At 26.3% G+C, this 17,892-nt stretch overlaps 2 protein-coding genes across 5 annotated transcripts; one reads left to right on the top strand and one right to left on the bottom strand.

Annotated features, from left to right (window-relative positions):
* Positions 1–2,198: 2,198 nt before the first annotated feature.
* Positions 2,199–3,939, bottom strand: LOC114177232 (pentatricopeptide repeat-containing protein At2g33760-like). 2 transcript variants are annotated; one of them, XM_028062501.1, is made up of 2 exons: positions 2,489–3,939; positions 2,199–2,389 (listed from the first exon to the last, which is right to left on the bottom strand). In XM_028062501.1, the coding sequence occupies exons 1-2, from the start codon at positions 3,912–3,914 to the stop codon at positions 2,244–2,246; spliced, it is 1,572 nt and encodes a 523-aa protein (XP_027918302.1). In that variant the 5' UTR covers positions 3,915–3,939; the 3' UTR covers positions 2,199–2,243. The 2 variants fall into 2 exon arrangements, with proteins under 2 accessions (XP_027918302.1, XP_027918304.1); XM_028062503.1 differs by having other exon boundaries at positions 2,297–3,939.
* Positions 3,940–7,653: 3,714 nt separating this feature from the next.
* Positions 7,654–10,546, top strand: LOC114176360 (probable prolyl 4-hydroxylase 10). Of its 3 annotated transcripts, none has more exons than XM_028061388.1 (7): positions 7,654–7,917; positions 7,998–8,082; positions 8,221–8,318; positions 8,443–8,540; positions 8,653–8,782; positions 8,874–9,061; positions 10,366–10,546. In XM_028061388.1, exons 1-7 carry the CDS (start codon positions 7,709–7,711, stop codon positions 10,368–10,370), a joined length of 813 nt encoding a protein of 270 aa, XP_027917189.1. In that variant the 5' UTR covers positions 7,654–7,708; the 3' UTR covers positions 10,371–10,546. The 3 variants fall into 3 exon arrangements, with proteins under 3 accessions (XP_027917189.1, XP_027917188.1, XP_027917187.1); XM_028061387.1 differs by lacking the exon at positions 10,366–10,546 and adding an exon at positions 9,596–9,803 and having other exon boundaries at positions 8,653–8,776; XM_028061386.1 differs by lacking the exon at positions 10,366–10,546 and adding an exon at positions 9,596–9,797.
* Positions 10,547–17,892: the final 7,346 nt, after the last annotated feature.

Here is a 17,892-nt window from a genome sequence, read left to right on the forward strand (position 1 = left end):
ATGGGGTTGGAGCATTGAGGATAGGAAAATAGCCTGGGTTCGATGGGAAAACATATGCAAACCAAAGGAGGAAGGCGGTTTGGGAATAAGAGAAATTAGGAACTTCAATATAGCACTTCTAGCAAAATGGAAGTGGAGATTAGGCATGGAGGACAAAGGCCTGTGGAGAGAGGTGCTAGAATCAAAATATGGGTCATGGAGGAACCTTAATGAAATTGTCATCCCGAAGTCTACTTCAAGGTGGTGGAAAGACATCCATAAGGTTTGTAGAAGCTCAACACAAGGAGCATGGTTTGAAAACTGTAAAGACCGGGTGATAGGAGAAGGGGACAAAGTACTATTTTGGGAAGATCTTTGGGTGGGGGATGCACCACTTAGCTCAAGGTTCCATAGGTTATATCTAATCTCAGAAAGTAAACAAAGTCCCATAGCTAGAGTAGGACATTGGGTCGACAACACATGGGTTTGGGAATTGGTTTGGAGGAGACAAAGACTTGTTTGGGAGCAAGTTATGGAAGCACAACTCTATCAGCTAATTAATAGTTGTACATTTAGGAAAGGGAATCTGGATACTTGGAGTTGGAAGGAAACCGCAGAAGGAGCATACACTGTAAGGTCTGCATATATGAAGTTGATGGGTAGCTCCGAAGGGGAAAGCGACAAGGTGTTCACAGAGTTATGGAGTATAAGAGTGATTCCGAAGGCACAATTATTTGGGTGGAGGCTACTCTTGGATAAGTTACCGATAAAGGATAAATTATCGGTGAAGGGATTCCAATTACAACACTCTTTGTGTGAGTTTTGCCTAGATTGTGAAGAGAGTGCATCACACCTATTTTTCTCTTGTGCAATGTCTCAAAAGGTGTGGAAAATGTGTGATAGCTGGATAGGGGTGAGCTCAGTGCATCACAACCAAGCTAGGATACACTTTCAACACTTTCATATGAGTAGCTTGAACACTAGGCAAAACACAATGTGGAAAGGAATGTGGCTGGCTATAGTTGGGGAAATTTGGAGACATAGGAATGAGGTGATCTTTAAGCAAAAGAAAGTTGACACTGAAGAGATTTTTAGTCTTGCTCAAGTTAACGCTTGAGCTTGGTTGAAACATAAAATTCCTTCGGTAAAGTTTTCATATAGTGATTGGTACTTCGCTCCTATTGTATGTTTAAAATCTCTATGATATGATGCTTTCTGTGTTTAAGTTGTCAGGTGAGCATGAAAAGGATTCCCATGTTTAAAGCAATGAGCTCTTCATCAGTGATCTTGCACACTTCTTTGGTTACTCCGTAACAACCAAGAGAACATAGTCTCGAGAGCGCAACGAACCATGCATACCTGGTTTTGTATTCACTTTCTGTGTAATCTTGTAGACTGGCCGGGGAAGGAGCGATATGGGTGGCTAATCTTATGATTCCTACCCAGCTTGACGTTGGGAAGGCATAGCTCTAGCATTGAAAGTCTAGTTTAATTGTTCTGCCAGATTATTGTAGAAGCATAGTTTTGGAGATGCACTGCATCTTTCTCTCATCTTTTTGTAAATGGGTTAGAACACCCCTCAAGTGCTCTATTATTAATTTAATTTAATTCTTTGCCGATAAAAAAAATTACTAGTTATTGTTTTCGTATTTAATGTTTTGAATTGATATATAGTACTTTTGGTGGACATCACACTAGTCTTGTAGAGTAAATCTTCTCGAAGGTAATTCCTAAAATTCTTCACTCCCTATTCATATTTTGTCATATAATTAAATGTTCATTTTATTGTAGTGTAACAAATAAAAGATAACTGAGTGTGGTTTTTATGTGATTGGCTATAGAGCATAATCATAGTTCATGTGTCACAAATTTTTGCTTACAAGTAAGTTTACAATGTACTTTCTCAAATTAAATTTAAGTCTATTTTTATTTTCACAAATATTGTAGAATTTAAGAAATACATCACCAATATCGGCATTCAAATTTATAGAACTTTGAAATATTTTAATCGATTTGTATTTTTTCCATTTATGGTAACAATTTCTTTAAGGATGTGTAATATTTTTATACATGTGGAAATGCAATTTTATATAAACTATCTCATTTTTCGTTATTTTTCCAAACATCTTTACTTTTATCTTTTTTTCATCTTAAATTCACTTTCTCAATCTCATCTTCAAAACCAAATACAAGCTATCTGAAGTTATAAGATTGAAAGTTGTTTAAAAGTCACAACTTACAATCAACATTAGTTGCTAATAATCTTATTTAAAACCAGTTCTAAAATTGATATTGAAATACTCAAATAACCAATGTTGAATAGATATTTTTTGGTGGGGTGGATCATAGTTGCCAAAGAATGTCCCTTTCCCATGGTCGGATATACGCATTGCATTTTTATCCACGTTTCCTACAAAATGGCATCACATTGCGTGAGTTTCTTTACCCATAATCCCATCTAAGCTAAGCAAGATCTGGAAGATCTGTGTTGTATGTAAATGACTCTCACCATTTACCGCAAATCTTTTACGACCTGATTCCAACTCTACGGAGCTATACCCAATTGGCTTCTTCATTTCTTTCTCCTTTACTACTTTCCTCAATTTGGAAGCATCTTGCCATCGCCCTGCCTCTTCATACATCTGTGCTAGAATCACATAACACCCAGCATTGTTAGGATCCAAGACAAACAACTTCTCCGCAGCCATTTCAGCAAGCTCCATATGTTTGTGTGTTCTGCAAGCACCAAGCAATGCACCATAAACATTTTTCCCAGGTTGGACAGGCATAGACTGAATAAACTCCACTGCTTTCTCCAGATCCCCAGCTCTCCCCAGCATATCCACAATGCAAGCATAATGTGCCTCCCTCTTCCCCACTCCATAAGTTTCCATGCTATGAAAAAGTTGCCAGCCCTGCTCAACCAAACCTGCATGACTGCACGCAGATAACAAACACAAAAACACAATGTCATCAGGGATCAATCCAGCCTCAACCAATTGCCGGAACAAAGTGAGAGCGTCCATAACAAGACCATGTGTCCCATAGCACCTAATTATTGCACTCCACGCTACAACACTTCTAACAGAAATCATGTCAAAGATAGCTCTCGCCTGGCTTACATAACCACAATTCGAGTACAACAATATAAGTCCAGTTCCCACAGCAGAATCGAGTTCCATCCCTGTCTTCACAATATAACGATGAATCCAATACCCTGCATGAATATCTGCTACCTGAGCAAAGGCAGGAAGAACAGTTGCAAATGTGGCCTGATCAGGACCTACAACGCCTTCATCTCTTAACATATCATAGAAGAGCTGAATAGCATCATTCACATAACCATTCACAACATACCCTGAAATCATGGAGTTCCAAGTAACAATATCTCGTTGAGGAATTTCATCAAACACTTTTCTGGACACTTCAATTTCTTGACACTTAACGTAAAACGCAACAAGGGAATTGCCCACAAACAAATCCAAGTCCAATCCACACTTCACAGTGTGCCCATGAATCACTTGACCCTTTCTAGAAGCTCCCTCGGCGCCACATGCCTTGAGAACAAACGGGTAAGTGTACTTGTTAGGGGAGATACCCCGCCAACGCATCGCATTGTATATGTTTAAGGCTTCACCGAAAGGACCCACGTTGGCGTAGCCCTTGATGACCACGTTCCAACAGAAAGCATCTGGTTCGGACAAATTGTCAAACACCTTGCATGCGAGTTCAAGGTTGGAAAAGAGGAAGTACTTATCAATGAGCTTAGTGGCGATGAACGGGTCTTTCTCGTGGCCATCAACCACAACCTGCGCATGCGCCTTTTTAAGGTTACCGGTGGTTTTGCAAAGGTGCAACAGGTCTGTGTAATAGAACGAGTCTTTGTGAGGTTTGGGTCTCAAAATTTGTTGCACTCTGCGTGATAGGACACGCATCGGAACTCATTGAGGCCTTTGGAAGATCTTCCATGGCATTTGAAGTAGAAAGCGGAAAAAAGATTATATAATTTTTTTAGATTATTTAATAAATAGGAAATATTTTAATAATTTAAAAAAATATATAAAAGTAGAAAATGAATTCATACATATTTATTTTTCATTTCATATTCAATTTAAAAAATCATAATTTAGAATTGAGGTCCTCTAAGAAGTATTGGTATTTTTACGATTTAATTTATTCGTGTGGTTCATTTTAGTTTTTTATTGTTTTGGGTTTAAATTAGTCATCCAATTGTTTTTTAAAAAAATCAATTTGGTTCTCCAATTATTTAAGAAAAGATTTATTTAAAAAAATCAATTTAGAATTTTTATTTAAAATTTTGATTTAATTTAGGCTTTTTATTTTTTAAAACAATTAGATTTTGTCCTTTTCAATCTGAAATCAAATTAATAATTAAGTTTAATTACAATTTGTACATGTTAATTTTTTTTTAAAATTTATACATAAAATTGTTCCACCTAAATATTTAAATTATTATTTATATTTAGATTAATTGATAAAAATAGAGAACTAAATAAAATTAAAAATTTAAATAGAAACACTAAATTTAAAATTTTAAATATATTATTTCTTTTTAGACAATTAGAAACCAAATTAAACATTTTTAAAGAATTTGATAACTAAATTAAATTAAAAAAATAATAAAGTGACCAAAATAAACCAAATGAATGTATCAGAATTACACATTACTAATTAAGCATATTTTTATAATTTTATTATATCTACTTTTTATTCTTGACAATTATCTTTTTTATATTTACAATTCTCGTTATTTATTTTGCTTACGTATTTTCCTTATATGATATTTTATACATTTAATCTGTCTTGACTTTTACATTCTTGCTTGTCATTTTAGACATTTACCTTTCTTGTCATTTAACCTTTATTTGTTTCTACTTATTTATTATAACGGAGGATAGAAATGCAGGTGAGTTTTGTATTTGTATTAACCGGTTTTGGAGGATTTACAAGGACAAGGACCAAGTTTGAGGAGTGTGGAAAAGATTGATCTTTGCTAAGGCAAGGGGACTTAATTTGATTAAAACTAATTCCCAAAATTTTATTTCATCTTAATTTTTAAAAATTATATTTTAGTTTAGTATATTTTTATCAATATTAATTTTTTTTTTCACTTTAAAAATAAACACTCACATTTTATAATATAATTTACACTATTTATGATTTAATTTGAATTACTTTTATATACAAAAATTTAGTAATCTTATATTTTTATCAATTAAATATTTTCTTTAAAATATTACATGCATCCCATCCCATCACTTATTAATTTTCAAAATATCTTCTCTCATTTTTTTTCAAATCTCTTCATCTTCTCCTTAAATAAAACAATATTTAATTATGTTTTAAATTTTGATAAATTCAAAAACTTTCTATTGATTTCCAACTAAATTTTTGTTAAGTGGTTGACGTGATTATAATTTTGTCATGTCACCTTCTCAATTGTCCTTACATGTAATTCTATTATTTAAAATTTTATAAATTATAACTTTATAATTTATGATTTTATAATTTTATAAATATGACAATATGATGAATGAAAATATGACAATACGAAAATATAACAATATGACGATTTAACGATAAGACTATATAACGATATAACGATATGACAATGTAATGACATGACAATATAATGATATTATGATATAACAATATAACAATATGACATGTTTATTATTTTATCACATCACTTTGCTCAATTTTCCCGCACATGTAATTTTATTATTTTAAAATTTTATAAATTAAATTTTATAATTTTACAATTTTATTATTTTATAATTTTATAAATATAATGAAATGACGATATGACGATAATACAATATAATAATAAGACTATAGTGATATGACGATATGATGATATAATAATATGATAATACAACGATATGACAATATAATAATATAACAATATGACAATATAACGATATGATCATATAACAATATGACGATATGACGATATAATAATATGATGATATGACAATATAACGATATGATGATATAACAATATGACGATATAATTATATGATGATATGACAATATAACAATATGAAGATATAACGATAACACGATAAAACAATCTCAATATAACAATATGATGATATAGGACAATATAACGATATGAGGATACAATGATAACACGATATAACCATATGACAATATAACGATATGATGATATAACGTTATGAATATATGATGATATGACAATATGACGATATAATGAGATAATAATATAACAATATAATAATATAACGATACATCAACATGACAATATAATAATATAATAATATGACGTCTAATAATAAAATTATAAAATCTTAAAATTCTAAAATTGTAAAATCATAAATTATAAAATTATAATATATAAAATTCTAAAAATAATAAAATTGCATCCGATGACAACTGAGCAATAGTTATGTATCATGACAAAATAATAACCATATCAGTTAATTAACATCTACATCACCGAATTTACAGAAAAAAAAATTAACAACAAAGATTAAATTGAAAATTTAAATTTATTGAGTACTTAATATAAAACATAAGTTAAGAATTAATCCAATTTTCACTTTTCTTTGTCTTAAAAAAAAACTCATTTATTTATTTGTTTTCTTAATCTTTCCGTAGTTCAACTTCTACCATACGTGATTTATAAATCTTTTCGAATTTTAGAAGGGCTTTCCTTTTCAATATTTAAATATATGAAAACAAGTATAATTTATTCAATCAGTGGGTTAATATGCTATCTTGTTATTAATTTAATAAGACAAGATTTGTTAATATTTTAAATTTGACAAGACCTGCTAGTTCGTCTTTCCTACCTAAAGTCAGTTTTTCTGAAAATGATAAAAATTAAAAAAATACTATTTTTATATTGTATTATTTAAAAAATTATAATAATACTATAACTCAAAATTATTAATATTTACAAAAATGAGTTTCAACAATTAATTAAAATAAAACAATTTAACTTTTAAAGATGGTAATTCTTTTAATCTATCAGATTAGATTCATTAATTAACTAATTAAAAATTAAATAAATATTTATATTATTAAATGGGTAAGATCAGACCTTTCAATCTACCTAACCAGAATGGATTAACTTATTCTTTTTCACCTATAGTGAAAACTAATATTTAATAACTACTATATAAAAGCTATACCAATAAAATCAATTTGCGTCATATAAATGCTTACCTTATGTATAAAAATAACTTCATATTTGTATTTGTTTCTTTTAAAAGTTTACTAAAAAAAATGATTTCATAGAAAACAGAACCGCTTACGGTTATTTTTTTTATTATTATTATATAATGATATAATGATACAATGATATATTCTTTTTGTTTTAATTTATTAAGTCGTTACCTTTAATAAATGCTTTAAACGTTATTATATTTAATTTGAAATACTTTGTTTAGTACATATAGTAGTATGTAATCAAAATTTTAAAGGATCAGTATTATGAGCAATGTTTATATATATATATATATATATATATATATATATATATATATATATATATATATATATATATATATATATATATATATATATATAAAAGATGAAATATAATAAATTATTAATTTCTATATTAAATGTAACAATTAATAACGAGGTAGATGTTAAATTAATAAAAGCGTGTTTCTCGTCTTCTTCAACATTGTTCTATTGAGACGAATTGGTTCCTCGTCCATTTCAGAAATTAACAGAAATGGTGAAAGCAAGGCACTCTCGGCTTCAAAAATCGTGGATAACGAGGTGGTCGTGGGTGCTTGTTCTAGCAGTGCTGACGATGTGCATGTCTCTCCTAATTCTCCTTCTCCTCGCTCTCCACCTTCTCTCAATGCCCAACACCAACACTTCCTTTGCTCCATTCAAACATAACCATCTCAATTCCATTGCTCGCAACGCTTCCTACATGTACTCACTCTATTCTTTCACATGCTTCCTTCAATTCCTCTTCTTTCTCTTATCGTTCTTTCTTTTTCACTTTTCTGCAGAAGCGAAGGAGAAGATGAACAGACAGAGCGATGGGTTGAAATACTATCATGGGAGCCTAGGGCTTTTCTCTATCACAATTTTCTGGTCAGTTTTCATTTCTTAAATTAATGCTCTAAATCATTCCTATGTTGTAATCATAATAATAACAATAATAGAAGTGATATTTTAGTGTCTTCACCTTTTTAAAATATTGAAATATTTGGCCGATTTTAATCTTCACAGACGAAGGAGGAATGTGAATATCTGATCAATATAGCCAAGCCAAACATGAAGAGGTCTACCGTTATTGAAACTGAAACTGGGATAATTAAAACTAGCAGGTCTTGGATTTTCTCTCCTTAAACTTTCCGATCAAGTATCCTTTGAATTCAATGTTGAAAGTAATATATCTTCTGCCTTTCACTTAAAATTAAACCCTGTCTTAACCTGTTCCTTTGAATTTAGCGAAAGGACAAGCTTTGGTACTCTTTTGGCTAGAGGTCTCGATAAAACTGTGAGGAATATTGAGAAAAGAATTGCTGATTTTACTCATGTACCTGTTGGTATGTTCTTTCTCTCTTTTACCAATTCTGCAAACATGTTATGCAGATTTCTTACATTACATAGATTTATCATGTAATTGAAAAAAAAAAAAAAAACACTAAACTTGTGCAGAGAACGGTGAAGCACTTCAAATTGTCCATTACGAAGTTGGAGAAGAGTATGTGCCTCATCATGACTACTTTATGGATGATTTGCATACTGCAAATGGGGGTGATCGCATGGCAACAATGCTGATGTACCTGTAATGAATACAGTTCCTAGTTTTTGTTAATATGAATTTGGCAAGTCATGAAAGAGAAATGCTGATGTTGGTATTGTAATTGATGATACAGTTCAGATGTTGAAGAAGGGGGTGAGACAGTTTTCCCAGATGCAAAGGTAAATTTGAGGTCAGTGGGTGGGTGGAATCAGCTTTCTGATTGTGGAAGAAAAGGACTTTCAATTAAGCCAAAGATGGGAGATGCTTTACTTTTCTGGAGCATGAAGCCTGATTTAACTTATGATCCATCAAGTTTTCATGGTTAGTTCTTCTTTATGCTTATTATTATTATTATTATTATTATTATTATTATTATTATTATTATTATTATTAGGGTTAAATATGTTTTTAGTCCCTGAACTTTAACTCAAAATTGGAATTAGTTCCTGTCCGAAACTTCAATATATTTTAGTCCCTAAATTTTAAAAATGAATGAATATAATCATTTTAATTCAATTATGTTAGCTTTTTTTGAAGTGTCGAACGCATTTATCAGTAGATATTGAACCAGGAATATGTCAATCAGTATAAACAACTCCAATACTAACATGAAAAAACGTTTAACATGTAAAAGAAAGTTAACATAATTGGGTTAAAAGCACTATATGCATCTATTTCTAAAGTCTAGGGATCAAAATGTATCGAAATTTGAGACACAGACGAATTTCAATTTTGGATCAAAGTTTAAAAACTAAAAAGATACTTAATCCTTATTATTATTAGTTGTGGTTAGGAGAATTTAAAATTAAAAAATAATAAGTTAACAAATCTGTCTATTTTCATCTTAATTTTCAGGTAGTTGTCCAGTGATTAAGGGTAATAAGTGGTCATGTACCAAATGGATGCGAATCTATGAATTCCAAATTTAAATAAGCATTATTATATAAAAACTCTAAAAACGTTCACAAGTGAAAAAAAAAAGACTAATGGAAACTTCAAACTAAACTTTCATTACTTGAAAATGATTTATACTTACTTTGAAATAAAAAATAAAAATTCACTTAGAGATAAAGGGAAAAAAAATAGGAAATAGTTCAAAGAGATTTTAATTTTACAAAAAAACTAAATAATTAAAATTCTAGATTCGATCCTTAAAATATAACTAGAATTTTGATATTCATTGTTAATGGGCTAAAAAGAATTGTTGTTGCATCTTTTGTTTCACAGCACTTATAACTCAACATAACATATTATCATGGATTTACTAAAACAATTTGTATTAATATAGATTAATTATATTTATAAATTGATTTTTACTAACAGAAAGAAGTTTGTCAAAAAATATGTTTTACCGATAATTAAATTGTCACATATAAGTTATCGATAGATAAATTATCATATATCATTTTGATATTTATGTATGAATTTTTTTACCAAGAAATATGTATTAATGGATAAATTGTTATATATTATTTTAATATTTAATGATGGATTTTTATTTATGAATAAATTAGTATATATAATTTTGACATTACTAATAGATAGAGATATGTTTGTTAAAAATTTTGTTGGTAAATCAAAATGTTTTAATTAAAAAGTGACTCATCTTCCTCATTACAAAATAGAATGAACAACAACGCCAATACCCAAAATAACCCAATTCCCAATTTGAAGAATGCTAATGTCAACGGCGCGTAAACTAAAAGCACAAACAAGGTTCTCTTCTACCAATTTATGCATAAACAAATGCATTTGTTTTGTTTCGGTTTGGTCAGTTTTTCTCTTTTCCTTTTCCGTCTATTTTTTCTCATATTGCTTTCATAGATCTATATTATATTTCTTCTCTTTCGGTTTACATTTGCTTACTCGTTAAATTAATCGATTTGATTTTTCTTTTTCTTCATTTACTCAATTTTACATTTTAATGTTTTCCTCTTCATTATTTTTGGTTTGTCCCTGAATTTTGTGGTTGTTGTATTTGTTTGTGTCAATATTTTTATGTATTGTTGTTATAAATTTTCAAATCAAGAAGAATAAAGATATGGCCGACGAGAATAATTTGTATATACACTTTATTGATGAAATAATTCGTCAATATTGATAAATTAATTATTGATAACAGATTTATGTAATTGATAATTATCCATAGATATATATTTTTTTTTAATAAAATTTAGTAATAATTATTTTTTTAACAAAATTTTAGTTCATCAATATTATATAAAAATAATAATTAACAATAATAATTTATTATTGATGATAGATTTTCACCATTAATAATTTTGTTTGTTTAGTGATTTATATATCTTTTCAACTAATTTATGAAAGAATAATATACATTAACTCTTTTATGAAAAAATATAAAAGGAGGTCACTTGTGATGTTTTTTTTTACATGATTGGTACAAATTTTGAAAAAAAATTAGTAAGGACAAATCATGAAAATCCCAAATGATTTCGTTATAAAGAAACTGTGTTGGTAAAAATGACTTTAATTTAAATGAAAAATATTTTCTAAATAAAATCATCCTAAACTGAATATATTTTATGATTGAATTTGAAATAAATAAAGTAGTCTTTCTATAATAACAAGACTTCATTAATTTTATTTTATGTGTTGGAGTTGTTGTATACTTGTATGACTTTTTTTTTTGTAAAAAAATATATTTTTTACCATATTTTTAATATAAATCAAGTAAAAATTAAATATTTGTTGCAAAACTAACACGAGAAGTACGGTCCAGGCAATAAAGTCGAATGGTGGTTGAAATACTTTTAACAAAATTATTTTGAAAAATTAATATATATATATATATATATTAATAATTATAAAATTATTAAAATTATTTTATAAAATGAATAAATTATTTTATCATATTGTGAAATAATTTATATTAGTCTAATTTAGAATTAAAATCGTACTTTAAAAAAATAATTGTGTCTATAATTCTAAACTTTTGCTAAAAAGAAAATAGATGTTAAAAACAAAAGTTAAATAATATAATAATAAGAGTAATTAAAATGTTACAATAATAATATAATAATGATAATTGTAGATAATATTAATAATAATAATAATTATTATTATTATAATAATAATTATAATCCTTGTTAATAATAATAATAATAATTATACAGTAGTTATAATAATAATAATAATACAATGGTAAAAATAATTATAGTGATAGTTATAATAATAATAATAATAATTATTATTATTATAATAGTTATAATAATATTAATATATTAATAAAAATAATTATAATTAATAATAATAATAATAAAAACAATTCGATGATAATAATAATAATAATAAACATAATAATAATAATAATAATAATAATAATTATTATTATTATTATTATTATTATTATTATTATTATTGATAATAATTATAGTTGTTATTGATATAATATTTTTGGAATGTCTAATTTTGTAAATAGGTATAATGATAGGGGTATTTTGTAAGTGATGGTATTTTGTAAGTGATAGTTTTGTAGATTAATAAAATTAGAAGGGATATTTTAGTGGACACATGTCAAATGAATAAGATGGACATTTTGGATACTTTAGTAGGATATTGTTTTCTTATTAGGTTGTAATTTTTTGCACTATTTTGTTTCTAAATTTATTTGCATTTTTTTAGTTTAGTCTGTTTATTAGAAATAAATAATTTTTTATTTAAAAAAAAAATTAAATTATCGGTTTGAAGAGGTAATTTTTAAAAAGAATTATACTTATTTTTAACAGAATTGTTTAAAAACACAATAGTGATACAAAAGCTATTTCATAGTTGAAAAATCAGTTTTTACTTAATAAGGTAGCAGCTCAAAAGGTTTCTGCTTTAGTTTTAAACTGCTAAACTATATCACTAAATTATAAATATTTGATAAAACTAATTGATTAAATATTTAGTAAATATAACATGTCACAATAAAAATATAAATACTCAACTTTTACTATATAAAGCAAATTTGTGTATTTTAGTGAAAAAAAAGACATTAATATGGACTTATAATTTTATATATTTATTAAAATAATTGAATTTTTTAATATTTTAAATTATGTTTTAAAATTTATATAATTTTTATTAATTAATTAATTTTATTTAAATAAATTGAAGTTAAGTAAATTTATTTTTTACTCAATTAAAAAAATAATTTTTTGTTTTAATTTAACCATATAAAAAATTTAAAAGTAATTTAATAAAAAATAAAAAGAGTAAAACAATTATTTGTCTTTCTAAAATTAAAATATATAATAATAAATACAAAAATAAAATTAAATATATTAAAATATAAATACAGCAGTAAAAGAACTAAATAATGTATACGTTAAGAATGAGTGAAAATAGTTCATAATTTATTAGTTAATAAATTTTAAAATAAATTACATTTATGGAATGTTTTATATTGACAAAACTAATTAAATTAGATTATTAACCTAATAACTAGATTATTTATTTCATTAAATGAGGTATATGTAATATTAATGATATACTTAAATGAAATTTAACTTCTCTTAAATGTGAGTATTTGAAATTGAGTTTTTATTAAAAAAAATTATATTATTCATAATTTTATATTTTTAATTGAATTTCTGTAGTTTAATTTTTTTTAATAATTAGGTATTATAATTGTTATTTTACTTAATTATTTTATTTTTTATGTGTTAATAAATATAAGATTTTGTGAAAAATAAATATAAAATAATAAATGATTTTTTATTGTTCATAAAACATTAATGTAGAAAGACAAGTAAGATTACCGGACATTAAATACTGAATCGAAAAATTATAAGAAATTGGAATACTTACTAAAGAAATTTTTAATAATAATTTAATTAAAAAATATTCACATTTACGAGATTAATGTAAAATATCTTATTATAATTTTTAATAAACTTAAAATAATATGGCATCTTTAAGGGTTAAATTTATTCCTATACTTTTCGTCCAAATTATTATAAAAGGTAAACTATAAAGTATTTCATCTCAATTTTATGAGATTAATGTAAAATATCTTATTATGACAAGTGAAAATTATACTATCAATGCAAGATTGATAACTTTTTTCATATATCACCTTGTTAACGTCTTTAAAGAACAACACAAATGTCAAAAATATTAGTGGTATTTTTGTAAATAAAGTGTCAAAAATAACGTTTTTTCAGTACTGTACCGACGTCACTTAACATCAGTTTCTGTACGTCCCGACGTCAATCCAATTTAACGTCGGCCCATAAATTACCTGACGTCACTCGACATTTGTTACTTTACTTACCCGACGTCACTTAACGTCGGGTATATGGAGAACTGACTTCCCACACATTAAATTTCATATTTGCAATGCGCAAATGCCACTATTCCTCTTCCTCGCAAGCTCTCCTCCGCATTCTGCCGGCCAGCGCGACCTCCGCAAGTGAGTTTTCCACCATGAAACTTGTTGGGTTTTGATATGTACACTGATTTAAGCATTTTGAACTGATTGAATTTCGTTTTGGTCTTCATTTCACATAAATGCATGGTTTTCTTCCCTTTTGCATTGTGAAGCTTTGTTTGCCGACAACCCACCCTCCTCCATCTGCATCCTTGTTTTTGTTACAAGAGATTAGTTTTTCATTTTCCTCTAGTTCATGTATGCTTTATTTTTTTATATTTTTTTGGCATTTTTTTTATTAGAAAAATTATGATTTTGATAAATTTTGAATAAAATTTAGATTTATTATTAGATGCGTTGCATGTTAAAATGATTTTAATGTATTTTGTTGATTTTTTTGGCTTATTTTCTTTTATTTGAAATTTTATGATAGTTGATAAATTTAGTTGATAAATTTGAATAAAATTTATATTTATTATTAGATTTGTTGCATGTTAAAATTAATGTAATTTTTTAATATTATTATTGCATTGTTATTTTATATGTGAAGATTTATTATAATTTTAGTTCACAATATTGAGTGAACCTTAGTTTTCGTTTGAAATCTAGTACAAATGATTAAATGTTTAATCGTTTTTATTAAATATTGAATTGTCCGATCAGATAGTTTGAAAATGCTTTGAAAAACATGTTACAAGAGTAAGTGTTAATTTTTTTTTTCATATCATGTATTTAGTCATATTAAAACTAACCTATATTTTATGTTTCCAAAATTTCATTTGAGTTATGGGTAAGCCCAGAGCACAACAAATTAAAGTATTATACCCAAAAGGTTGTAATTCATTTATAGTTATTAATTTCCACATGTCAACTTATGAACTTGATATGTGATTATTTTCTTTGTCATCTTTAGTGTAACAAGCAAGAAGATTCATGAAAATGTGAGTATTATGTCATGTCTTGGATAAGAACAACCATTTGAAATGTAGTTAAAGATGATTGGATAAAGGTATTAATATATCTTTAAGATATTATAAATCATATCAAAATTTAAACAATGATATGCATGCATAATGAATTTGTATTATCTTTTCAGCGCTTCAAGAATCCATCACCTCTATCGAATGACGCTATCCAGATACTAAGATAAGAATGGGCAGCATATTTATTAGAACAATGAAGTTAGGCCCTAGAATAACATTAGAATTTTATTTTAAAAACTTTGTAGAACAATTTCTTGATGAAACTTTTAGTTTTGTGGTAATTGTAAAAGTTTAGACAACTTTACAATTATTAGTTAAAATTACCATGTTGCTAGAATATAATGTGAACTGTTTTGGGACTTGTCTGTTTTTCAGGTGTGACAATTTGTAAATACAGCAAAACTTAAAAAAAAAAAAACAGCTGAAATTGATGTCTGCCCTTACACTGACAGAGTCGGCTATAGCACTGCCCAACGTCAAAGACGTCCTTTGACGTCTGTCAGTGCAAGGATAAACGTCAATTTCAGCAGTTTTTCCCATCTAGATGACGCGAGTTGAATGTCGAGTGGGGATCGAACCGAAGTTAAGGGACGTCGGTCACCCATATTCCGACGTTAAGTAACGTCAATTTTTTCTTTTGGACATTAATTTTAACGTCACCCAATATGACGTTGACATTTTTGCAGACGTTAAAAGCCAAAAATAACTGACATTTTAAGGACTTTTTGTGTTAGTTATATCAACAAACTGTAAAATAATCATTTTTGTTGCATTAAAAAATGATTTTTTATTATTTTTTAATTTTAGAGATCCAAATATAGTAGATATTAACAAATTATAATTTGGTTAAATCATTCTATAGGTCCCCCATTTTTGTAATGAAATCTCAAGTAGGTTCATTTATTTTTATTTGACTCAATTGGGTCTCTATTTTGGAAAATTCATTGCAATTAAGTCTCTTTCGTTAATAGTACTCTAATGGGGTTAACTATATGTCACGTGTCAACACGTGATTTTTTTGATTTGTTTTTTAATTTTAATTTTTTTTAATTTTCTTTTAGTTTTTTAATTTTTTTAATAATTTTAAAAAAATTATTGCCACGTGTCAATCTGGCATTGTGTCACGTGGAAAAGACAATGTGATGTGGTACTGATAGTACCACATGTAATTACTGGAAGTGAAAAATCTTAATGTAATATCTGTATTTGTTATTTTGTCTCAATTTGGTTCAAATTTTTTTAAATCGGAATCAATTTCATTCATATATCAAATTTAATTTTTATATAAATTTTACAATGATATTTTTAACAAAATTAAGTTTATTTTACATTGAATTTTATTTAAATATTGTTCCAAATATTTATATATCAATAATTTATAGGGAATTTTTAGAGTTGGTTTAAAAGTAACAACTTTATAAATTGAATTGTAAAATTTTCAATAAATATATTTATTTTAAATTGTTATGAAATTGTTTTAAATTTTATATTTGAATTTATAAAAATTTTATTTTTAAAGCAACTCTAACATTTATCTATAAATTATAGATATATAAGTATTTAAAATAAAATTTAAATAAATATATATTTTTAAATTGTTATAAATTTTTTTAAAATTTTATATTTTAATTTATAAAAAATTTATATTTAAAGCAACTCTAACATTTATCTATAAATTATAGATATATAAATATTTAAAACAAAATTGAAATAAAATTGAACGAAAATATATATTTAAATAAACTTAAATTTTAAAAAAATATATTAATTATAATAAAAATACCATTATAAAATTTATATAAAAATTAAATTTGATATAAGGATGAAATTGATTTAGTTTTAACAAAATTGGAACTAAATTGAGACAAAATAACAAATAGAGGGACTACATAAACTTTTTACATCCAATAGTAACACTGCCATTGTCCCATCAAATTGTCTCTACCATGTGACACAATGTCAGATTGACACGTGCTAACACGTGACACATAGTTAACATCGTTAGAGTACTAATAACGGAAAAAGACCTAATCACAACCAACAAATTTTCCACAATCTAATTGAGTCAAATAAAAATGAGAAAACCTACTTGAGATCTCATTAAAAAAATGGTGACCTCTCGAATGATTTAACCTTATAATTTCATGAAAGTTTAATAATTAAAAAATATTTAACTCAAAAGTTTTAAACATCTCTTATAAAATGTAAAAACTAAATATTTTATCATTTAATTTAGAAAAAAGCAAAATATTTTATAATAATTTAGAAAAAAATAAACTCTAATTTAAAATATAAATACTTGAGAATAAATCAAGTCATATTATTTTTATTAATTTATTATAGGGTTAAATATGTATTTGTCCTTCAACTTTTAGTGAAAATTAAAATTAGTCATTTATGAAAATCTTGAACCGATTTAGTCTCTCAACTTTATAAATGTGTAAGATTTAATTTTTTAACCATATTTTATTAAATTTATTTGACGTTTAAATACATATCAGTATAATACTTTAGTTTGTTTATATTGTTTGATCTATGTTTATTTTGATGTTAGTTGATAAATATATTTAAAATGTTAAATAAATTTGATTTAAATATTTAAATTTATATATTTATAAAAATAAAAGGCTAAATTAATTCAAAATTTTTAGAATGGATTAATTTCAATTTTTATAGTAAAAGTTAAAAGAAAAAAATATATTTAATCGTTTGTTATATTAATGTTGGAGGGTGTATAGGAAGCGCAGAATCTTTAAACAATTGATTGATTTAATTATAATATAGTGGAAGGA

Source organism: Vigna unguiculata, chromosome 3, assembly GCF_004118075.2.
Source record: "Vigna unguiculata cultivar IT97K-499-35 chromosome 3, ASM411807v1, whole genome shotgun sequence".
Taxonomy (NCBI): domain Eukaryota; kingdom Viridiplantae; phylum Streptophyta; class Magnoliopsida; order Fabales; family Fabaceae; genus Vigna; species Vigna unguiculata.

Bases quoted from the DNA above. Each gene is read 5' to 3' on its own strand.
- LOC114177232 (XM_028062501.1), bottom strand. From the start codon at position 3,914: ATGCGTGTCCTATCACGCAGAGTGCAACAAATTTTGAGACCCAAACCT. The intron at 2,390-2,488 runs GTGAGAGTCATT...GCCATTTTGTAG, and splicing joins TAAAAGATTTGCGGTAAATG to GAAACGTGGATAAAAATGCA.
- LOC114176360 (XM_028061386.1), top strand. From the start codon at position 7,709: ATGGTGAAAGCAAGGCACTCTCGGCTTCAAAAATCGTGGATAACGAGG. The intron at 8,319-8,442 runs GTCTTGGATTTT...CTTTGAATTTAG, and splicing joins GGGATAATTAAAACTAGCAG to CGAAAGGACAAGCTTTGGTA. The intron at 8,783-8,873 runs GTAATGAATACA...TTGATGATACAG, and splicing joins GCAACAATGCTGATGTACCT to TTCAGATGTTGAAGAAGGGG.